This window comes from Chrysemys picta, chromosome 2, assembly GCF_011386835.1.
Source record: "Chrysemys picta bellii isolate R12L10 chromosome 2, ASM1138683v2, whole genome shotgun sequence".
Taxonomy (NCBI): Eukaryota; Metazoa; Chordata; order Testudines; family Emydidae; genus Chrysemys; species Chrysemys picta.
In genome coordinates this window covers 281,900,520-281,925,012 of record NC_088792.1, presented here as the reverse complement: position 1 = coordinate 281,925,012, position 24,493 = coordinate 281,900,520, and the positions used below count along the sequence as shown (strand labels likewise).

At 51.1% G+C, this 24,493-nt stretch overlaps 1 protein-coding gene across 19 annotated transcripts in view; it reads left to right on the top strand.

The window, feature by feature from the left end:
• PTP4A3 (protein tyrosine phosphatase 4A3) overlaps window positions 1-24,493 on the top strand; it is a 284,614-nt gene that overhangs the window by 156,434 nt on the left and 103,687 nt on the right. For 13 of the 19 annotated variants that reach the window (XR_010599033.1, XR_006177004.2, XR_010599034.1 and 10 more), the window contains 3 exons: window positions 5,906-6,036; window positions 8,185-8,259; window positions 10,175-10,288. Coding sequence is in view for 16 of the 19 variants with exons in the window: in XM_065586288.1 (XP_065442360.1) it covers window positions 10,277-10,288 (12 nt within the window). In the remaining 3 variants the exon portion in view is untranslated. Of the gene's footprint in view, window positions 1-5,905; window positions 6,037-8,184; window positions 8,260-10,174; window positions 19,286-24,493 lie in introns of those variants that run through there. The other 6 variants (XM_065586298.1, XM_065586297.1, XM_065586296.1 and 3 more) reach the window with 3 other exon arrangements.

Sequence of the window (24,493 nt, the reverse complement as noted above, 5' to 3'; positions counted from 1 at the left end):
GCTCTCTAGTGAAAGATCTGATTAGAACATATTGAAGAAACTTGGCCTGTTGTTGAAAACAGAACTTATCATGAAAAATTGTTGGTGTGTGTGGGTTCTTCCAGCCTCCAAAAAAAACCAACCCAACAATTTAAGAAAAGTTTATTTAGAAACTTTTAGTAAAGGGGAAAAAAAACCCCATCAGATTGAAGGAATACAACTGAATATGAAGAAAAAGACTAAAGAAAAAAATAAGCAGTGGTATGAAAGCTAAATAAAATGAACAAATGAAAAGAGAAATGTCAAACTGTGGACAGTGTGTAAAATAGTTGAGTACGAGTGAAACCAGAGTTGGTAAAAGAGCGAAGGAAATTAATACTTCAGAAAGGGGGGGGTAGAAAATGACAAAGGGGATGTGGCAAATAGCAGAGTGAACAAAGCTGGGCTAAACTCCATCAGTGCACGTGCTTTTGAGTTAAACATGTGAGCAGCTGCATTGAGTTGAAAGTTCTATGCATGGCTGTAAGTCTTTTCAGGGTCAGGGCTTTTGTGAGTCAAGTTCGCTGCAGAACAGACTTCTGCCAATGTTTGGGCTGCAGTAAAATCTGTCACAAAGTCTGTCTGAACATTTGTGGGCAAGTTTTTGTTTGGAAGCGCCGCCTGGGTTTTTAACTCTTGGAGGCCCATTCAATTAAAAGAGAGGCTCCTTTTAAGAGTCAAAATGGTTTAAGAAAATCGGCCATACATTGCTTTATTTGAACACACAGTGCTGGGTTCATAAAATGCCCCAGCCTGTTGTGCTTTTGGCCTGATGGATTCAGCGCCACTCTGCTTTGAAATACGGCTCGGCAAAATAACATTCTGGAGTTTCTCCACTTATTGTGTGGGAATAATTTACAAGCAAAACACCCAGCAGCCTTGCAAACATATTCAGGACTCTGAGGGCTTGTCTATAGCCAGGGTTTCATCAGTTCAACTAAAGGTTTAAAACCTACTAAACTTAAATCAGTGCAAAGGGTTGGGTGGACACTCTGACTTTGGGATAAACTAGGTTTATTTCACTTTAGCTTGTCAGTTAGAAACAGACTTCAGCTAGACCAAAACAAGCTGATCTGAACCAGAAAGAAGCATCCACGTAGGTTTGCACTCATACAACCAAACCAATGCAAACTTGTGTTTACACAACTGCTGAATCAAACTGGATTCTCTTCTCTGTGCATATCCAGGAGTCAAGGTTCTACAGGCCAACAGTCACGTCTCTGCATCCCCACGGTCCTTCTCTTTTGTCCTTGTTGAAACCAGGGCATCCTCCTTTTCAAAAGTGGCTGCTTGTTTTCGGTGCGTGACTTGAGATGCTTCATGGGGGCCTGATCGCCCGAGGGTTGGCACTTTATGAACCCTTTAAGTTGCCTGAAGTTGGGCACCCCAAAATCACTAGTCATTTCTGCAATTCTCAGCCACCCCGTCTCTTTGGAGAGTAGAACTGCTCTGTAAATCCCTTGGGAGGTGTGCTTCTAATCCTTCCTGCTGATGGTGGGGTTTAGACTCGCCTAAAGCTTTAATTCAGTTACACTTGGGTGTGCGGTGCAAATGGTCTGCCACAGTGGGGGGGAGGGGGAGTTGTAAATGATGTAGTGAGCAGTTACATACACACACACACACACACACACACACACACCCCAACCATCAACCCTGCTTGTGTGACTCAGACCAATCAGAGCCTTTTTCCATCCAGATGAATCCAGGAGGACTTGCCATGCTCTGAAATGGAGGCCGAGCAGCGGAGGAGAGGAAAGCTGGAAAGGACCCAGGGGCTGTGTATTTTACATACAGTGTTGCCTGCAGCCTCAGAGCCATGGTCCAGTGTGTGGGATGCACATAGCCGTGGGGTGAGGGGCATTTTGGGTCAATGCGAAGGACCTGGCAGGCTTTAACGGGGAAGCATACAGACCAGTGTCTAGCTCTGTGTTCCGCCGCCGCCCACGCAACAGAGCAGAAGGGCTCCTGCCATGGAGGGGGGGGCCGTCTGAAGCAGCTGGGATTATCTCCCTAATCTGCTTTGAGATGAAATAGCCATCACTGCGCGGGGTAGGTAATTCTGCACTGAGGGCGCCTGGCTCACAAGCGGAGAGCGTTTCTCTCTCCGTCCGCCTGCAATGCGATAACCTTTCAACTGGTCAATCCCAAAACGTCAGGGAAGGTTGTAGGCACCAGTGGCAGAACCCTATTGATCTGGGTGAATATGGAAGAACTGAAAGGAGCCCCTGATGTGGGGAGAATTGGGGGGGGGGGGCACTCAGAGTCCTGGTATGGGAAGGGGGGTTGGAGGGAGGCCCTGAAATAGGGAGGGATGGGAGGGAGGCACACAGGGAGCTCATGGGGGAAGATGGAGGGAGGCAAGGAGCCCCAGGCTGACAGCAGCGACAGGGTGTGTGATTCCCTAGTGTGAAGACGGACGGGAGGAGCCTGGGTTGAGAGTGCTGTGCAGATGGGGATAGTTAGAGGGGTGTGGATGTGGTGGCGGGGTGGGGGCTGCACATCGCAGTTTGATCTGTTAATGCTTAGAACGCACTGAGTCCCGTCAATCATCAGACCCTTCCCGCCCACCCCCAAGGAGGGAGGCCTTTCTCCGTCACCAGAAGAGCCCACTCTTACAGCTCCACAACTCCCTTCCCCAAAGAGCAGCCTCGTGGCCTCCGCTCCCTCCTCCCCCTGCACTGTGTTCTATTGCATTCTGTGCTATTGCCTGGGCCATTTGGACCCTAGCAGCTCATGTCAGGATTCCTGGGGGGGCCCCACCAGGGGTGAGGTGGGAAAAGTGGGTCTCACCTTTCAGCAGCCGGGAACTCCCCCTACTTCCTGGCGCAGCAGCTCCCTTTCCACGGGGCCCACTCAGAGTGGAAGTTAGCCCGTTCCCATGCCACGCATGTCTAATAAGTAGCTGTCTAAGCGCTCTCCCCGGAACCCGTTGGATACAGCTCCTGGGCGTATTGCATGATAAGTTTACGTTGCTGCCCAACACGCTGCTTTGCCGCTCTTGGCTCCCTGCTTAACGGCGCGTGTCCGGAGAGGCTAAAGCTGGGGAAAGAACTGTAATGCTAATTCTCACCTCTGCAGCTTGCTAATTATTATGCCTTAAACCCAGGAATGAAAGGGAAAACCTGGGCTGTACTTTGCCTTATTGCTGGTATTGGCTATAGAGGCCTGAGCCAGGCGTGGGCACTGCCCAAAGAGCTTGTGGTCCAGAGTTCTGATCCTGTGCGGCTGTGTCCATGCGGAGCACTGCCGACTCTAACAGTTCACCCATGCAATGTCAGTTGTGGGAGGGGAGCTGCAAGAGAACAGGCGGCTGAGGCTGGGGACGGGTGAGGCAGGATGGGAGGATGTTGTAGCATAGTTTGCTTGTAGCCAACTCGTTTCTCTGTACCTGTAAGTGCTGTGGGTGATACAAACGCTTGGGGGGGGGTAATCTGCGTGTCTGGCCCTTATGGGGGTCGAGGTCAGCGTGGGGAAGGCAGCAGGTTAACGTGAGTGTAACACAAAGGTTTTTTCACGTGCAGCCCAGCAGGGACACAGCATACCTACCTTCCCGACACACCATGGCCACCCTCATATGGGTCAGGGTCATCCCTGGCACGTGTCTGCCCTGTCCCCCTCGCCAGCGCGTCACCTGACTCACAGTCCCCCTGAACTGAGCGGTGTGTGCCCTTGGTCTTGGCTCTTGCCAGATCCTGCCTGTTGCAGGCACGTGCCCAGGGCCAGAGTCTGTTTATAGATTCCTAGAGGGTAAAGCCGGGAAGGGAGCGTTGTGATGACCGAGTCTGACCTCTGGCATAAGCAAGGCCGGAGCGCTCCATCCCGGTGGTTGAGTGAGAGCAGCTCTTTTAGGCCACGTCTACACTAGAGAGCTTACAGCGGCACATCTGTACTGATGCAGCTGCACCACTGTAAGATCGTTCGTGTAGCTGCTCTGTGCCGAAGGGAGAGAGTTCTCCCACCGACACAGCACTGTGCACACACTGGTGCCTCTGTCAGTGCAACGTGTGTCACTCGGGTGTTTTTTTTTCACACCCCTGAGTGACGTAAGTTATACCTACAAAAGTGGTGGTGTAGACATGGCCTTAGAAAGACTTCAAGAGACTGAGATCACGTCCCTAGGTAAGCTGTTCCTATGATCGATGGCATCACCGTTAGCAGTGTACACCTTACGTCTAGTCTGATGCCTTATTGGGCAACGTAGACAGCCCATTCCATGTCCCGTGAATGAGATTTCCAAAGGGGAGTCGTGATTTTGGCTGGCCTCAATGTTCGGTGCCAAACTTTAGGCATCTTAGAGGGGCCTGTCTTCCGGGGAGGGTTGAGCTCTCGGCCCTTAAAAATCAAGCCTCTTTCAGGTGCGTCAAGCTGGGTGTCTGGAATCAGTAGCCATTTGGCCCCTGACTGTAACCTGACCTCCCAAAGTCCACCGACTATTGACGTGTCGATAAATTACTTGTCAGCTACACTTCGTGGCTGCTTGGGGCGTGGTGGAATGGGGAGGCCGTGGCTTCGTTGCTCTTCTGCTTCGCGGCCTGTGTGTTGTCTACTGGGCTTCTTTATTTCAGCGTCCGTGCCGGATGTTTAAGCCCACGCTAATTCTAGAACCCGTCGCATCTGCACCACGGAGTCCTGCAAAGCAGATTGCATCTGCCAACTCCTTTGTTTAGCCAGGAACGGGCAGTGGGGGGTAGGGACAGGGAGTGCTTGTTTCAAGTTAAACAAGGCAATATTGCGGTTTCACTATCTGTATCCATCTCCCTTGTGGTTAGAAGCCTCTTAGCTTTACTGTCCTTTTTACCTTACACACCCTTTTCCCAAAGAGGGCAGGGCTGGCCTTTCACTGGTGACTTAATTGCGCTTTGATGGGTGTCAGTCTCCGGGACACAGGCCAGCTCGTAGGCTCTCTTTCGGTGGTCGGGCTGGGGGGAGCCTTTCGGAAGTTGTAACTTTCTGGCTCGGGAAGGAAGTCTGTTTTCCTCCGAGTTCCCATTCCCTGGGGCTGTAGCTGGCAGCATCCAAGCCAGCAGTTACTGTTCCCACCCACACTGAGCTCAGACATGTGAACTGCAACATCTGCCAAACCCCGCATATGTTTCGAGTTTATGGAGGCAGGAGCTTGGCCGCTCTCTCTAGCTGAAGCAATAAGACTTGGAGATGGAGCCGTACCCTAGAAATGAACCTTTGAAAGCAACGTCTGTTACCTTCTTCGGTCAGTGCTGTAAAGTTACCCCGGCGGGGAAGGCTCCCTTACGGCTTAACTTACTAAGAAACTCCGGATCCCCCTTGTTAGCTGTGTGTGGGTTTTACTGCTAAACATTTACAGCAGCTTACCCAAGGATTTCCGAGCATGTGAATACGAGCTGCACAGTCCTACCCCTGCGAGGTTAGAAATAATCATAGCTAGCTCTGACCCAGCCCTTCTCTGGAGTAGATCTCCATGCACTTTACAAAGGAGCTCAGTATCATTATCCCCATTTTACAGATGGGGAAACTGAGTCACGGAGGTGACTCTCCCAAAGTCACCCAGCAGGTCAGGGGCAGAGCTAGGAATAGAACCCAATTCGTCTGAGTCCCAGTCCTGTGCTCTGTCCACTAGGTCACACTGTCTAGTAGTAATCCATAGCAATGTGTCCGTCGTACAGCTGAGCAAACCGAGTCTCAGAGAGAGGTGAAGCATCTCCGATGGGAACAGCCCAGTTCTCCAGATCGTGGGGCTCCTTCTGTTGTGCGGAGGATGCTGTGCTTTAGAAATACAGCCCTGGGGAGATTGGAGATTGGGGGAAGCTTCAAGTGCCTTCCTCTCCCAGTGTTGGTTTGTAAGATTCTGACTTTATGTATCTATCGCTAACCGCTCTCCCTCCCCTTCCCCCACCTGCCCTTCCATTAGGACTGGCCCTTTGATGACGGCGCTCCTCCTCCCAGCAAAATAGTGGAAGACTGGCTCAACTTGCTGAAAACAAAATTCTGCGAAGACCCTGGCTGCTGTGTGGCTGTTCATTGTGTGGCTGGCCTGGGCCGGTAAGTGAGGGCTCAAAAGGAGCTAGGAGCTGCCCTGGAGGTAGGTCTCAGAGGAAGGACAGCTAGATTTAAATATCTTGTTAAAGGGAGACATCTCCTGTTGCAAGTAACTACTAAGTCCCCTGGAGCTTCTGAGCTGCAGGGAAGGTAAATTCTCCCTCTTTCCAGCTCTTCCTTTGTGTGGTTGGCAGGGCTGTTCCTATCGTCAGGCTGTGCTTAGAGTGGGACTCACCTTGGCCTCTGTATTGTCGGGGCCCCTTCTTGTTTGGGGAAGGGTCTTCCATGCAGCCACCCGGAGGGGGCGGGAAATCTTTTAACAAGAAAATGGGATTGTAAAAGTTCTGACGCTGGTAGGAGAAGCCAGGCCAGGTTAGAGAGACGAGATGGGGGAGGCCAAATCTTTTTTTGAACCAACTTCTGTTGGGGAAAGAGACGAACCTTCGAACGACTCAAGCTTGAAAGTTTGGCTCTTTCCCCAACAGAAGTTGAGCCAATAAAAGATCTGACCTCCCCCATCCTGTCTCACTAATATCCTGGGACTGACACGGCTACAACACTGCACACAACAATGGAAGAGATCTTAATTCCTTAGGGTTTTTTTTTAAACACCCTGGATTTCAACGCGACAGCCTCTCTCTTTAAGGGGGGAGGTGTGATCCAGAGAGCGTCCCTAGGGAGCAGCTGGGCCTCACCCTTGTCCTCAGTGCAAGTTACCTAAAGCAGCTGTGGCCAGGCCGAGCAGGGTGGGTGTGGGTGTTAATGCGCAGTCCTTAGCTGAAGCAGATTGGGATCCTGATTCAGCAAATCACTGAGGTACATCCCATTGAAGTCCGTAGGATTTAAACTTGTGCTGAAGCACGGGGGGGGCAGACTGGATAGCGGAGATGGGGAAAAGGGGTGGGACTCTTCTGAGCTCGCCTACGAATCACCATGATGATTCGCTCACTGCTGCTGGGCTCTTTGAGCTTGGCTTCCCCTCAGCGGGACTTGACCATACCCATGGGCTCTGCCTGGCTTCTCAGTTTGTGTGGCTAAATAAATACAACGGTGGCAGCTCCCAGATGTCACCCACTTGGCTTTAATGGGAATTGGGCATTTGAATCTGTGAGGTTTCACAGCCCAACACCCCAGGGTCTGGCCGGGTAGAGTGCATAACAGCTTCTTTTTGCTCACTCTGTTGCTTATTAAAGCCCTTTAAGGTACCTGGGGAAGGAAAGGCAGGCACTCCATAAATCAGCGACCTGGGCAAGCTAAAAAAGTGACTTTATACCTCTTCCCTGTATTTAGAGGTGTGATCATTCCCTTGCAAGGCTTCTCGATCCTGGTCCTGCCTGGGAACTAATCTCTCTTTTGGTTTAACCCCCCCCCCCCCCCCCCCCGCCCGAAACAAAGCAGGAATCCAGATGCAGGTTCTCACACAGTCATCTGCAACAGCTTTTAATATGCTCTTGGAATCCTCTATCCTTCACATACTGGAGTGTCACAGCGACGTAGGTTGTATTAAGGTCTGTCATGTAAATGTGGCTTGTAAAATCTCCCCCCCGTTAAAACTAGAAGCCACTTTTCAGACACTTAGTATCTAGTCCACTTCGGTCTGGTTTGGTTTTTGTTTGTTTTTTTTTCCTTTATTAATCTACTTGCAAATCATTTGCCAAATTCCTCTGAAATCAAAGCTGTGTTTTATAGGGAGAGCAGTAGACAGCCGTAAGCTCTGTCCTCTCTTTATTTTAGCCTCGCTTTAAAAAGAGCATCGTTTCTATAGCCTTGGATACGCTGCACCTCAGACCTCCAATCTCGAGTTAGTTATTTGGCCAAATGACAAGGCCTGAAAACCAGAGTTTATATGGTGGGAAATGGCAGTGAACACGCCATTATAACTGTGCTCTGGGAACCTATTGTAGGAGAAGCTGGATGCAAGAGTGTCTGTTTCTGTGTGATCTCTGTGTGCTGGATAACCTGAGCCGCTGTTGATTTTGTGTGTGTGTTCGTGGTGCTGTGGGTTTAGCGTGGGGGGATTGTTGATGTGATTACAGCAGGTTTGGAAAGAGTCCATGAGTTTGGGGGCGTTTTTTTTGTTAAAGGCTCTTATCGCTGCTGGCATTGCTTTAATTCAAGCAGGAAGTGACTCCTCTCTCCATCACTTTCCAGCGCTCCTGTTCTCGTAGCCCTGGCTCTCATTGAGAGCGGGATGAAGTATGAAGACGCCATTCAATTCATCAGACAGTAAGTGGCCTGTAATAAACCCCTCCACCGTGTGCCAAGCAGCAAATGGACAGCGTAAAATATCCCGAGTGACACGGTGCTCTTGCTGAATAAATCGCTGGTGCTTACGAGAGGGGCAAGTCCTGTTTCAGAGGCGGGCCGGGACAGCATGAACTTGTGAACTCCTCTGGGCGGCTGGGTGGAAGCAGGGTGAAATAACCTTCAGATACGTGCTTTATCCTCCCCCGAACTGACAGGAGATGGAGAAAATGAGTCTCACGCGCCTGTTGGCTGCCCAGAGAGAGGGTTGTTTGCTTTCCCCCCTGGCTGCCCTGTGCTCCATGGGTCTAGCTGTCTGTCGGGAGTCTGTGTGTGTAAATCAGTAGCCAGAGCTGAGCAGACCCTGCCCACTTTTTTTGCGGCTCATCATCAGTTGCCGTTTCCCCAGCTATGTTGGTGGTTGTGGGCCAGAGGAATCCAGGAATAATTAGTCTGCTAAACTCCTAGTGACCTATTAATGCCGACTTCATTCTGGAGTCCTGAGCAGTTCATTAGCTCTTTGCCTGGAATCCCCCAGGCAAAGAGCAGAGCCTTCAGCTTTGCTGCATTGACAGCTACTCGGGAAATGAAACAAAGATTGCAGAGGTCTTGGGCAGTGAAATAACTAAATGCTAAAAAGAAGGAAGGAAGGAACGAGACGAGTGGAAAAGTTGATTTCTAGACCAACAATCATCTTCATCAGAAGGCAGGCGCAGAAAGCAGCGAGTGACATGCACGGTGTGTGTGTGTAAGAAGTTGACCAAACTCGCACGTGCTGTGACTGGTTGGTTGGTTGGTTTTTTTCATGAGAGAGGTTTCTATTTTGCCAGTTTGCAGTTCCGGGGAGGGGGCATTGGGGAGGGCTGTACGGATCTCTGGCGTTCTTGGATGCTGGGAACTCCACTGGAAGAACTCTTGACCATTCTGTTGGTCATAAGTCAGCCTAGGCTATAATAGAAATCCTTTCTCATAGCTGATACTTGCTGTTAGCCACCGTTTCTGTATTCTTCTACAATCCCAATCTAGTCTTCGTAATATATTCTGCGCCATGCCCTGCAGCTCCCATTTAGGACTGCAAATATGGGGATTATTCTCTCTTTCCCCTTTCTCTGACACCAACTATGACTGCAGGAGGGTTTTCCGTGAATACCAAGTACATCAATCTCTGTCTATGGTCTGATCCCCAGTTCCTGCCCCAGATGATGAGTCCTACTCCATTATTTCTGCTCAGGCTCCTCCTTCGGGCGCACTCCATTTTCATTGGAAAGGTTTCATTGTGTGTGTAGAACAAACAGAGCAATTCAGAATGGGAGGAGTAAATCGGGGACTAGGAATAGAAGAGCCAGTTAGCGGAGCCAACCCAGCCCCATGTTCTCCGGAGTCTGTTATCGATATTAGTCCAGTTTTAAATGCCCCAGAGCCAAGAGGTTCCCACCATTTCCCTGGGAGAGGCTAATCCAGAGCCTAATAGATCTCCCTGCTAGGGCACTGTTCAGCCTACATTTCCCTCTGCTTAACATCAGCCTCCAGGAGTTTGCGCCATCCCGTATTTCTTGACTCCCCAGGTATCAGGGTTAGACATACAGGCCTCCTGCTGTCAAAGCTGGATTTGCTGCACGGCTGAGTGCGAGGGAGAGGACAGGGGAGAAATGCAGCTTGTAGGAACTAGCCCTCTGGCTTCACTAATTGAGCAGCGACCTCTCTGGCTTCGAACTCCCAGCCTGTGAGGTGCATGATGTTTCCCCCAGAGCCTCTCCAGCCACTTGCTGGCCATGGGCCCTGTTAGTCTTCTGGGGTTCTGCTGCGTGGACCCTGAGAGATGAGTGCCGGGGTGCAGGGCTGGTTCTGGGACGCTCCCCGGCCCGGGAGCACTCATGGCTTTCTCTTTGTGTTCCAGGAAGCGGAGAGGAGCCATCAACAGCAAGCAGCTAATGTACTTGGAAAAATACCGGCCAAAGCAGAGACTCCGATTCAAGGACCCTCACAACCACAAGAACAAATGCTGCATCATGTAACCTCAGCAACCTCTTGCCAAAACACACGCACAGACACACACACAGGGGCACGCAGGGTCGGACGGTGGAGTTGCGGGGAGCTTGGACAAAGTGGCACTGACCTTTCCTTGTAAATGGGGCACTCTCTCATTAAAGAATCGCTGCACCCCTGGCCAGCTAAGGCCGAGGAGAGAAGATGGTTAGGCATCTCACTCCTGGTTTTAATGGACAAAGAATTAGCCCATCACTCCTCTCCCCCCGCCCCCCAAATCTTCCTTCCCCCTCCTCACCCTTTCCCCAGCTGCAGACGGAGCTTGAGTTGATCTGAATTCTTTGCACTGAACCCAACTGCAGGAAGAGATCTGTCCAGGCTGTGCTGCCCTGGGGATGGGTTGTGGGATGGGAAGATGCAGAGAATTTGCCTGCTGCCTGGCGTGTGACAGCCACAATCTGGCACTGTATCAAATACGTGTTGGGCCAGTCCCTTCCACTGTTTGCGCTGGATTGGGGGTTAGGATGTGCTCTGAGGTTGGGTTTCCCAACTGGTCACGGACATTCTTCCCCCTCCCTTCTCTCTGTGCTGCTCTTCATTAGGGCAGCAATGTTACATGTCCCAGTGGGGCACATAGGATCAAGGGCAAGGGGCTTGTTTTAGTTCCCTAAAGGGCTTCAGTAGAGTTGGCTCCAGTCAGTCACTCGGGGCAGGGTGTTGTCGAGGGAGGAGACGGCGCTGTACATACACTGCTCCCTGACTGAATTCCAGCCCTGCACCGAACATCCCCCGTGTGTCCCACGGGAACGTCACTCTCCAACAGAGAACTCGGTTCATTCAGATTTCAAGGGCTTTCTTCCCCCTCCCAGCTACCTCTCTCCTTTGCCTGAAAAGAACCTGGCCCTAGAGTTCCTTTTCTCCTTCTGAAATCAAATGGTCTTTTGGGGGAGTGGGTTGTACACTGGGGCGAGGGGGGGTGGGAATGGAAGGGGAGCGCGTTGCTAGGGCCAGTAAAGGGTCTTCTAGCTGGGAGGAAAGGGGCTTAGGTGTGGACGCTAGCCAGGTGTTAGATAGATGCATCCCAGAGCATATTCACAACCTCCAAATAGAGACTCGGGGACTGGGTTGGTGCTGGGGCTGACAGGGAGGGAGAAGGGGCAGCCAGACAATTTGATGTCACAGAGGCGAAGCGTGCGAGGGAATTGAGAGTATGTGACGTTTCAGTCTCATTCTTGGATCGTAGGAGTTTCCCGTCTGGCTCAGCGTTAGTGTAACAAGGATCTGCTTGTTTCACCTTGAAAGCCGCTGGCTGGCTGGAAGACTGAGCAGCTTCCTACACCAAGTGAACCCTGGGGGAGCCCCAGGGGGCGGGTGGTAATATTTCTCTTGAAATTTGTCATCTTTTCCCTTCTGGCTGGGTCTGATCTTCCCCGTGGCACAGCATCTGCTGCAGTAGCTTCTCGTTCAGGTAGCCAGCCCTCCGCGGTGCCCTGCAGTGACATCCACCTTTGGCCATGACCTGTGACTGGGGCTAGATACCACTGCCCTTGGGGAAATATCATTGATGTTGGGTTCTCTGCAGATGGCTGCAGCTGTAACCCTGGGCTCCCCTGGTGGGTTGGGGAAAGGGCTGAGATCTTCTCCCTTGGTATACATGGCCTGGATAAGTGCGGTACCCAGGAGAGGGGAGCACCTCGGTTACAGGAGGAGGCCAGTCCGGCGAAGCGGTGACTCCAGGAGAACTCTGCTTAGGCAGAGATGCCCAACTTTGTAGGGGGACCGGGGATTGGGCGCTACTATTCTGTCTTACCCCTTCCTCCTTTCTAAGGAATCGAGGAGAGAACGAATGGCAGGTCTCCTCTTGGACTTCAGGTGTCAGCCATGTGTCCTTTCCCTAGAGCACTGCCCACGTGTGTGCTGTCACCTCTGACCTCTTTATTAAATGCACAAGCTTTACAAAATGGGAAGACGACGTTTAAGGTGCTGCTTGTCTGATGATGAGAATGGGTGCTGCCGAGGGCAGCTTTTTGCTCGGATGCCGCCACCGAGGGCTGGCGGGCAGAGCGCACGGCAAGTGCCCACAATCCCAGCTCCATCATGCACTTCCCCTGTGGCTTGTGCACATCACATCACATCACGTGTGTGTGTCCATGTCCGTGTCCCGAAAGAGGAGATGAGAGGGGCTGGGAGGATGGATGCAAAGCGCCAAGCGGCCATCGAATGTTAGCGGAGGGCTACGTGGGGGTGTCCTCCAGGAAGCTTCCCCTGCTAATCTGTGTGAAAGCCACCAGGGTTCTAGGTTTGGAGAGGAGCTAGGAAGGGCCAGTCTCTTGCATGCAGGTCCTGTAGCGGGGAAGGATTATGAAACTCTTCCTCCAAATCCTGTGTCCATTTCTAAGGGCTCTGCTACCCCGTGTGCAGAGGGGAGCTTGTGCCTGAAGAAAGGGGAGATTCCATGTGGGCAGCCTGCTCTGTTTGGAAGGGGCAGGCGAGATGGACACATCCAAACAGATGCCACTTGCTTCTGCCCCCGGGCTCGGGGAGTGCAGTGCTCCCCTGTGGGCATGGGGAGGGAGACCGGCTTGGAAACCCCCAGGAGTCTTCCTTTCTCTATATGGCTCCCTTCTGTATCGGGGAGAATAGGGCCCCGCGTTGCTTCGCCGACCCATGCCATTGCTCATCCCTGTGGCTGTGCACTTCTCCGAGCCCAGAAAGGAGCCAGGCTCAGAAATGGCCCACTGCCGGCTTGCTCTTCCCTGCCCCCCAGCCGATTGGGGAGCAGGGTCTCTAAAGGGATTTCAGTGACACTTCTCAGAGAGGCAGCCCCAGGGAAGGGGTTTTCCCTCCTTCCCAGTCTCCTGGCTGTTCCAGGTTCTGCCATGAGCCGGCCAGCCCCCCAATATCCAGGAACTGGCAATTGTTTAAAATGGGGGGTGGAGGGGGAGCAGCCACCTTCCCTTGTGGCAGATGAATCTGCAGTGCAAGGAGTGTTTGTGGGGGAGGGAGATGCAGGAACACCATCCACGGGATCGCTGGCTCGCTGCTGCACCCGCTCTCTTGTGGGGCTCCGGTGAACCTAGCGATGGGGAGTTCTCCACCCCGCAGCTGTCCTGAGTTGCTTTCTGAGCATGCCCAAGCACTGCCAAGGATACTTTGCACTGCCCGCGGATGCTCCCTGTTGTTTAAGGCCATGTGACATGGAAGATGGCCGATTTCCGCCCTCCCCGCTGTGCGGTGGAGAATGGAACGTGCTGGCCCGGTGTGAGCGCGGCTTCAGCGGTGCTGCGCCAGCTCCACCCTTCTGCATGGGTCCGTCTGAGAGGAGAGGTCCTGCCTCTTCCACTGGCCCCTCTAATGTTGGGGGCAGGCTTGGGGATAAATGGATGAATTGCCCTCCCCCCGCCCTGTGCACTGCTGTATGCTTCCCAGTTTGTCAGTGCTATCGGCTTTGACCTCGGCTGGGTCCCAGCTCAGGATCTCTGCAAGCAGGCGCCTCCTTGTCGGGCATTCGAAGCGTGGGTGGGCTCAGCAGTTCGTCTTCCCCAGCCCAGCCCACTACCTCTACTGCAACCAGCAGTAAAGATGGCGCCCTCCAATCTAGAAAGAGGCACTGATGCCGGAAGAACTCCAAGCAAAACATCCTGCAAGGTCACGCGTGCCCTGGGCGGAGTCAGGGCCTGGCTTCGGCTTTCGAGTCTGCCTTGACGTGCTCCACGCCAGAGCAACCCATCGACCCTGCACACACCCTCCCCCAAGTGAAATCCTTAATGCAGGCAGGCTGGAGCATGGGTGTGTGTAAACACATGGCGACAATTACATCATAAACACCGCTGGGCATGCTTCTGGGGCGGCTGTCCAGTGGCAGAACTGACGTATTTAAACACCCACCACAATATGCTTTTTAAACATGTGTTTTCTTCTTGCAAGGGCAGGAATTAACAGATGAAAAATGGAACATAGTTGCCTTCCACGAATCCTCCGGCCTTTCTTCTCTCATCAGCTCCATTTCCAAGTACCGCAGGGAACTGCAGCTCGTCTGTCGAGGAACAGGGGCTGGAAGTGCCCGCCAAGGGAAAGAAGAATATAAATTTCCCTCCTCCTGAGCAGAACACATGGAAATGATGAGAGATGATCCACACCCCAGTGCAAAAGCTTCCTTCCGGGGACGTCAACCCAAGTTGTTCATGCTTATTGCATCCCGAATTGGAAATGTAGCCCACTCGCCCGCCGTGCTGGTCAAGCACAAAGCCATGAATGGAAAGGACTCGGCCCCTCGGCATCATTTGTGATGGTAACTCGTCGTTGTAGCATCTTCCGTTAATATCCCAGGGGGATCATGAATGGGAATTACAAATGCTGATTTCATCTGCTCCTTGTCAATAATAGAGACAAAGGACAGAACCTACTTGCGTGGATGGGCCCAGATGATCAACAATGCCTGCTGATTTTGAGTGCCTCCATTTTTGGGGTGTCCAACCTGAGATGCCTTAAAGGGGCCTTGACTGAGCATCAGGCACCATTTCCAGTCTCAAATTCTGGCCCCCTAAAAATAGACAGTCACCAGCCACTCCTGCAAATCTGTGCCCTGCAGCTTCACCTCTGATCTCGTAAAGAAGGCTGTATAGATTCTTCAGGCATCTGCAAAGGAACCAGTGTAGGTTTAATGACTCCATGCTGCGTGACTTATTCGGAAACCGTCTCTAGTGCTGCCTCTCATCTACCCCAAACGCCACCATGTCACAGAATGTTCACGCTGAGGCCAAGCCCAGGGGGTTGGTTAGTAGCGGTATTCCTCCAGCTGGTACTGTGCACTGCTGGGAGACCATGATGACATCAGGTGTGCACCACACTGAGCAGTGCCCCAGAGCAGCGCTATGTTTCTGTGCCAGCAGCTCGTCTCTTATCCGCCTCCGGATCTTGGCAGGCATGTCCCACAAGGTCACTGCCTTTAGATGGAAGTGAGATGACACTGAGGTACTGTCTGTCTAGATAGCATAAGAGTAAGAGCTCTCTCACCAGCCCTGTCTTTGATTTGCTGCCAGTATCCTTCATGCTAGGGGATGTAGTCTCCACACAAAGGAGCTCCTTAAATTCGCATGGCGACATCCATGGTGGTTCTCCCAAGATTTCAGAGTCCAAGGCACAGAAATCCCCATCTTGGTTTAACCTGACATTAGCAGGTGCTCTACAAATCCGCCCGGGCTAGGAGGGAGTAGTGTGTTGCTGAGTCTCAGAGAGGTTAGAGATGGGACAGACCTGCTGCAGCAGTAGCCCGGAAGGGATTAAGTTTGGTGTTTCTCTCTGGTTTACTCCTGTAGCGTTTATTTGCAGGCGTTCCCAGTGGCGACAGCATCTTTTGTGGATTTGCACTGTGATTGTAGGTTCTCCTAACTTCTGCACCATGTCCTAGGAGTCTCCATCCAGCCCTTCCCGTACTCTCTGTGTGATGCCCACCCAGCTCCCATGAACTCCCTTTGCGTTTCTCCTCCAGTCCACTTCACTAGCATGTTTCACCTGGGCAAGAAGCCAGCAAGATAGGGGACTGGAGGGGACGGGAATGGAGGAGAAGGGTGTCAATCACAAACTGCTGTTGCAGTCAGTGGCAGCGGGATCGTGCCCTACCCATGGCGCCCTTGGCAGGGTTGGGACAGGAACAGAGATCATTGTGGATGTATCATGAGTTCCTTTAGAGGGCTGCAGAGTTCAGCTGCTGTAACCCGCATCAGCACCGCTCTGGTCCAACAGCGGAGGGAGGGTGCTCAGCCCAGCCATGCTGATGGCCCCGGTTCCTCTTGGCCAAAATGCGTGGAGTGACCCAATACACCCCCAGATCACAGGGGGCTGCCGCCATGTTGCTGCTCTAGTACAATCCGTGTACCCTGCTGATAAATCCTCTTTTCCATCACGTGACAGGCCTGCGAGAATACCGCCCCCCAGAGCTTTCAGCCTCCCAAATGGGGGCCAGGCCCAGGGCTGATCAACGGCGGATTGAGGGTGCTGCCAATGCTGCGCGCTCCTTTGCACTTGTGGAAATGTTTCTATATCGACACCCTGCTGGCGTGAGGTCCCTTTCTCGCCCTCCCCTCCTGACCCTAACCCTCAGGATAAAGGCACTGCAGCCCAGGGTGAGCAGGGGTGTGCATCGTCATGAGTGCTTAGGGCATTCAGTGTGGATTGGCGGCATGGGTTCAGATCTGCTACGTTCCTCGGGGGGAGTGTGAGAGTTCAGCCTGGTTCAGAGCGCCCCTTTGCGCCACCACCCCCACGAAGAGTTCAGAGATTGAAACAAGTGGCTCTTGGCTGTCACGGTGGGTGTGATCTGAACTCGGGGGGCGTTCTCTTTCTTTGGATGGGGACAAGTTGCAGGATAAATCCGAATCAATTCCATTGAAGTCATGGAGCATGTAGAACTGAGGGGACAGAAGACCGCTGTCTCCGCTTTGCTTTGAAGATTGGTATTGTGAACTCCCTCTGAAGGCCTCTGTGTGTTAAAATGGTGTCCAGTTTTCCAGGTCATTGCAAAACCATGCCCCCCTTAGCTGCTGTAATTGGTTTTTGATGGACACCTCTCTCCTGTGGCGGAACTTGTTACCTCCTTTTGCTAAGTGTGTAGTTCTGTGTACGAGACACCGATGGTTTTGGTCAGGGAGCGGGGAGGGTTTTTGTGTCTCGGGCTCACAGCTGGTTAAGAAGTGTCAGTCCAACAGAAGCTCTCTGAGGAAATCTTTGCGCCTGCACAGTTGTTACTTACAAGTAAAAGCGATTGAGTGGAGCAGAGCTGGGGGTGGGAGGGGGGCGGGGCAGGGAATATGTGTACAGAAAAGGGATGGAGACTAAAAGATGCAGTTTTAAAGGCTGTGGTTAGGATTGTCTTGATGGAGCTAACAAAGTTAAAGCAGAAAAAGTGCTCAGATTTTCCTGTTTATCTCTAACATTTGCCACCATTTCTGGCTAGCAGTTTATGACAGCCAACCAGAGATCTCCACACATACACACACCCCAAACAGGAACAGATGAGCGGATCTGCCATTTCCCCTCACCCATGACATTGCTCTATCATTTCAGTGGCTTGAGTCAAAGCTGGACTGTCGTTGCCTTGCCTCTTGCGCATGCGGCATTTCGGCAGGCGCACGGGGAAAAAACAGCTTTGTGCCTTTTTGTGCTTCCAAGATTTCCAAGTGTGGGTGTCTAAAGTGAGGCTTCTAAGCCCATTTTTAGGCAGCTAAAATGAAAGGGGCCTGGTTTTTCAGACGGGCAGGGCAGCCATCCTCTCGCTGTGTTGAGTGGGAGCCGCTGGGTGCTGAGGGCTTTCACTCTGGACATAGGAGCCTGACTTGAGGTACCCATTTCTGAACAGCTTGGCCACAAAGTATTTTAAAAGGCAATAGAAAAGGCCTGAGGTGTTGGGATTTTTCCTGCTTTGTCCACCCTTTCTTCCTGGGAGGTTCCCAGACAATCGGAAAGCAAGCAGGTTTCAGATATTGGAGGCATCGTCACCACGAAATGAGGCTTGCTGGATGGTGGAAGTGATTTGTATTCGTGTTTGGTTTTGCTAACCCTTGTTTATATCAAATGCGTGGAAGAAGAGAACTCTTAGTTAAAGAATTGTCCTTAATTGAAGTGGCCAGTCCCTGAACCACTTCTCTGGATCATCCCAGCAAAACTAGGGCAAAACCTGATTGACATTCCGGATGTTTCAAATAAAAAACAAACAGCAGGAGAAATAAACATTTCATGTCTCCCTTGTCTATCATAAGGAAGCCCAAAAAAAGGCACAAACTGAGCTGTAGGCACCATAGACAATATCCTTCTTCCCCTCCCTTTAAAATGAATTCTCGTAAATATTTAAATTCCTCGCACTGACACTGCGCCAAACCCTAGCATGTATTTCAGACATTCGGCGTGATCGCTATAAACAGACACTCTCTGACCAGCATCTGAAGAACCTTTGTGCTATTCATGAAGGAGAGGAATTGTCTAACTGAGCTTGAGTGGGGGTGGGAAATATTAACGGGGGGGGGGAGGGCATTTCCTGTGTGTGTGTTACAATGTTTTGGCTTAAAATGATCATGTTTTCCCTTCTGTTCTCAATGCTTTGTGATTTTAAAAAAAAATAGGAAATACTGAAAGGTGACAATGGTGAGGAGTGTGAAATACCTGTGTAAATGGCCACCTTTTTAACTGAGGTTTATTTCTACCTATTTAAAGATTGTGTTATTGGTAAATTATATTACGGGTTTTGAGATAAAGCCACCACCACCACCGTACTTGGGCTGAAGGAGCTTTCAGCAACAGGGTCATTACCATTCGCCAATTTGGGAAGAGGCAGAGTCTCGTCTGTCCAAACGAAATGAGGGTTAAGTTGCTTTATTTTTCAAAACTGACACAGGGAAGCAAAAGGAAGATCCTTTTTTAAACTGCAGTTTACAAGTTCTTCTATCCCATTTGCTTCTAACCACTTGGCTACATAGGCAGCTTCTGCTTTTGGTCTTGTTATGGATACTGTCTGGTGAGGCAAGAATTTGCCTGGTGTCTTTGCTCAGTGTGGGGCCATGGGACAGTGGGCATCACATTTTCAAGCATATAACCAACATTCTTAGGGGTTTTTTTAAGTGTTCTGCTTTACTTTAGATAATATTCTCCCAAAAGAACTCTTGATTTCCCGGCTGTTTCTTTCTCTGCAACAAAGAACTGCATATAGTTTTCCTTTTAATCTCCGTGGGCAATCTTAGTAGTATGTAGATTAAGCCCAACGACTTTTTTGGTCTGAGCCATAGCTAAATTATTATATCCAGTGCTTTTATACCAGACAGCATCACTTGGGATATGCAGATGAGGTATAGGATCTTGACACTTTATAACCTTTTTTAAAAGAAAAGTCTGTTTACTTATGTCTTGTGTAAAATCGTATGCCTTTTAGTAATCACTTTTTTGAGTTTTATGAAATTCCTAAAGTGGATTTAAGGGGGTTTTGCCTCCGGCAACAACAGCAAAATAAAAATAAAGGGTTCACTGTTTTGTACATTGTGTTGTGGACTTTTCTTCAGTGTTCACTGTAGTGCTTTTGCAGATCACGTGCGCTGCGTTATGTTAGGCACGGCTTGTGTTGGGGCGGGGGAGTGCTTAGGGGACGTCTACGCGGCAGCGAGTCTCAGAACCCGGCTCGACGGATTCCGGCTCACAGGGCATTAAAAATCGCTGGATAGTCCTGCCTCGGGCTGGAGCTTTGGCTCTGACGCCTAGGGAGAGGGTGAGCTTCAGAGCCTGAAGTCTAAATCCGTGTTCCCTCTAATTTGTCCCATGCATGGGCGGAATGAATTTTGTTATGTGCACCAATATGGAGGTGATATGTGACACATCACCTCCGTATTAGTGTGCACAATAAAATGCGTGTGGTGGGGGTGGGGCTGAAGGGTTTGGAGTGTGGGAGGGGGCTCAGGGCTGGGACGGGGTTGGGGGACGGGTGGGGGGTGTGGGCTCTGGGGTGGGGCATGGGATGAGGGGTTGGGATGCAGGCTGCCCCAGGGCAATGGCAGGGGAAAGAGGACTCCTCAGCTCGCTCTCCCAGCAGTAGCACCTGGCCTGGGTGGGGAGAGGCACCTATCCCTACCACAGCAGCTCCGGGGTTGGGGCCACAGGAGAGGCACCTCTCCCCCGGCCGCAGCAGGTCTGAGCCGGGGCTGGGTTGGGACCACGGGAGGGGTACCTCTCCCCGCCGCAGCCCTGAGCGCCGACGCTGTGCTTAATAGGCTGCTGCGCAGCTGTGTGGCCGCACAGCTTAGAGGGAATGTAGGTCTACATAGCACAGTAACCCAAGTCTGTTGACTCGGGCTCTGAGATTCGCTACTTCTCATTGTGTAGACATACCCTTAGGAGCCCCAGGTGAGATCAGGGCCCCATCCTACTAGGAGCTGGAGAAACACTTATTAAAAATTAGTCCCTACCCCAAATAGACATGGGAGGAGGGACAAAGAGGCCCAGAGAGGAGAAGCGACTTGCCCAGATCACACTGCAGGTCAGTAGCAGAAGCAGGAATCGAATCCAGGTCTCCCAGTTCAGTGCTTTTTGGCCTGGCATAGAAGGCCCCACCCCACCCCACTCCACCCCACCTCCATCTCTCTCATTTCTTACCACCGACCCCTCCTTTATGGTGATCAAGCCTGGCTTTCTATGTCCTTTGTCTCTGTGGCAGACAGCAAAGAACTGGTAAGTTATTGTCTGCATGTTGGAATCTTCCTGAAACTTGCTGTAAGGCCCGATTAGAAGAAACTAAGGGATGTCCATACGGGCAGTCTTCCCCTCCCACTCCACCCTCACCCTCCAAGGAAGATGGATGAGAAGGAAGGAGTACAGACATGCCTCCAGAACTGTGGAGTGGAGAAAGTACACCTGGAGACCCATTGCAGGGCACATGTTGATCTAGGTTGATTTTTTGTAAGCACTTTGACAGTCCCACGTGACATTCTCATACACAAACAAAAGGAAGTGTGGTCTAGAGGAAATTGCTGTAAGATGGGTGCACAATTAGTTGAAAAAAATTTACTCAAAGTAGTTATTGATGGTACTACACTTGGGAAGGAAAATCAAATAACATCAGAACGGCCATACTGGATCAGACTAATGGTCCATCTAGTCCAATATCCTGTCTGACAGTGGCCAATGCCATATACTTCAGAAGGAATGAACAGAACAGGGTAATTATCAAATGATCCACCTTCTGTCATCCAGTCCCAGCTCCCAGTAGTTTGAGGGACACCTAGAGCATGGTGTTGCATCTGTGACTATCTTGGTTAATACCCATTGATGGACCTATCCTCCATGAACTTATCTAATTCTTCCATGTAAGACATGGGAAGTAATTGTCCCACCCAGCACTGCTGATACCTCAGCTGTGTCCAATTCTGGGTGTCACATTTTAAGAAAGATGTGGGGAAAATGGAAAGAGTCCAGAGGAGAACCGGGAGTCTAGGCTGGCCCTCTGGAACATAAATAAGATCCTTGTGATAGATGAAGCCATCCTGCAGCCTGAATTTGGAACTGGATGGAGCATCCGTGTTTTCCAGGGTCTGGCAGATCTGGGTCTTGAAGGAATCATGAGGCAGCATGATGGACATTAGATCGCTATCAACTTGACCCATTGACAAAGTTGGACACCTTAAGCACTGTGGAGGGAAGTTCCTCATCAGGCTCAAGGTGCTCCTTTTTGCTGGACAGGGCATCCACTTTCCCATTTCTAGCCCCCAGTTGAGGGGTTACAACAAAGTCAAATCGGGAATAAAAGAGAGACTAGTGGATCTAGTAGTGTTGATTGAGGTGCCTGGCCTTCCTGAGCTACTTTAGGTTTTTATGGTCTCTGGGAACCTAGACTAGGAACTGAGATCCCACCAGGAGGTGACAAGATTGTAACCTTATCAAGCACTGCTTTGATTGCTAATAACTCCTTGTCCCAGATGTTGTTATTCTTTTCTTCCAGGGGTCAGTTTAGTGGGAGTTAAAGCTGATTATGGGAGCCGACCGTCGGGGACACCACCACACACACATATGGCAAAGTTTGATGCGTTGGCGTCCACTGTAAGTGGTCTGGCGAGATCTGGGCAGATAAGGATGGGCACTGTGGTGAATGCCTGCTTCAGGTGATCAAAGGCCGACTGTGAGCATCCAAGGACCAGACAAACCATGCTCCTTTTCACTGGAACTCCATCAGAGGGGTGATCAGGCTAGAAAAATCCATTGATGAAATGCTGGTAGAAATGGGTGAAGCCCTCATGTCTTTTGGAGCCCTCCAGCCAAGTATGCCCACCACGTTGCGCAGGTCCATAGTTAATCCCTTCAGCGAAACCATGTATCCTAGGAATTCAACCATGACCCAGTGGAACTCGCATTTGTCAAGTTTCGCATACAGGTGTTTTTGCCGGAGTCTTTCTAAGATGCGGTGCCAAGTTGGTCCCAAAGATCCTGATCATCAGAAAAAAATGAAGATCTCATCAAGGTAAACGATCACAAGTTGGTCCGACATGTCTTGGAAGAGATCACTAATAAAGTGCTGAAAAAACAACAAGGAGTCTGGTGGCACCTTAAAGACTAACAGATTTATTTGGCCATAAGCTTTCGTGGGTAAAAACCTCACTTCTTTGGATGCAAAGTGCTGAAAGGTTGCCAGGGTGCTGCACAGGCTGAAAGGCATGACCAGATATTTGAAATGCCCATACCAGCTATGGAAACCTGGTACAGAGGCTTCCGGAGGGTTCCTTCTAGACTGGCTTCTCTTGTCTCCTTCTCAGATCCGAACTACACCAAGATCCAGCTTGATGAAGACCCTGGCAGAGCTCACTCTTCCCATGAGCCCATTATTAAGAGGTAAGGGGTACTAGTTCTGGATTGTAACCGTATTTAATGCCCGGTAGTCCACACAAGGATGCAGGGAGCCATCTTTCTTAGTCACAAAGAAGATCAGAGACTCGGCCAGGGACACAGAGGGATAGATGAGATACTGTTGTAAATTTTCCTTGCGTTAGCTCTGGAGATCCTAGAGATCCGGCTCTGAGAGGGAATAGATTCAACTGAAAGGATCTCCATTCCAGACTGGACGTCAGCGGGGCAGTTGTGACTGCAATGTGGTGGCGAAATGTCAGCCTGTTTGTTTTTCCCAACAACATCTGCTAAAGCCTGATACTTGGCAGATATTCCCAAGGCAATTGGGAGAGTAGTGGAGATCCTAACCTCTGTTTGCCAGAAGCTGGGAATGTGCGACAGGGGATGGATCACTTGATGATTACCTGTTCTGTTCATTCCCTCTGGGGCACCTGGCACTGGCCACTGTCGGAAGGCAGGTACTGGGCTAGATGGACCTTTGGTCTGACCCAGTAGGGCCATTCTTATGTTCTTATGGAGACTGCCAAGGTTCCTTCCATACTACGTCTTTTGGTCTTGCGATCCCCTGGGTGACAGGTATAGCTGCAGAGGACCTCTGGCCTCCAGCTGAGTTCCAGGAAGCAAGACAGCTGGTGGTATAGCAAATTAAACTGAATCAAGCCAGTCCGCTGGTGGATACGTGGCTCGTTGGCGATGAGCTATGGTATGACAAGAATGATTGGAGAGTGCAGTGCACAGATCAGCATGAACTGGAGAACTTCACGGTGAGCTTGAATGGCGATGACTTCTAAGGGGGCCATTTGGTAGGTGACTGGGCCCAAATAGAGGCGCGATCTTGCAATGGCCTCCATGAAGTTGGGAGGAGTCTTGCACTGAGTCGGGATATTATGCACTCGGGTCAACTCCAAATCCATGAAATTGTTTGAAGCGCCAGAGTCCACTAGAGCTTCTAGGTTAACCTCCAACCTAGCAGGGTGCTGAAGAAGGAGTGGGAGTTGGAGGGATGTCGGATTGGCAATTTGCTGTTGCCAAAGTTCCAGCAGACCTATGTTGGCATTAGACACTGGCATGAGGGGGAAGACACCAACCCAGCCTGGATCCCTCTATCCGGGCTGGAGTTTGCCATTTCCCAACCTGAAACACAGACCAGCTTTCACAGGGCAGCTTGCAACGAAGTGTCCCAATTTACCGCAGTGTAGGCATAGGCTTGATGCTTGACACTGGTTTTTCTCTGCATCGGAGAGACAGGGCTGGGCTCGGCCAAACTACTTGGGTTTGGCTGGGATGAGGGCACCGGGAGTTGGCAAACCAGATCTAGTGAGGTTGGCACGGGTCAGGAGGTTGACCTTTCTAGGCGGCGTTCCATCAGGCAGTCACCAATGTTAATACGGAGCTTGATCAAGGCGTTCAGACTGGTTGCTGGCTCTATTCGCGCAAGCTCATCTTTGGATCTCATCTTCAAGGCCAAGACGGAAGTGGTAGCACCGTGCAGCCTCGTTCTATGCGGCGTCAGCCACAAGATGCCGAAACTCCGAGGCATCATTAGCAACTGGCCGGCATCCCTGCTGCAGGGTCTGGAGCGCAGTCTCAGTTGTGCGTACATAGCTCAGGTCATCAAAAATTACTGAGATAGCTTGAACCAAGGCCTCAGACTGGTTCAGGACGTTACAGAAGTGGGGAGGCCCAAGCTAATGCTGCCCCAGTCAGCTGGCTAATGATCAGGGCCGGCTCTAGCTTTTTTGCTGCCCCAAGCAGCAAAAAAAAGCGCCGCCCCCCATCGGAGCAGCGATGGTCAGAGTTAGGAACCAGGGCTCAGCAGGGCCCCAGGGCTGGAGCAGTCCGGAGCAGAGCGGGAGCA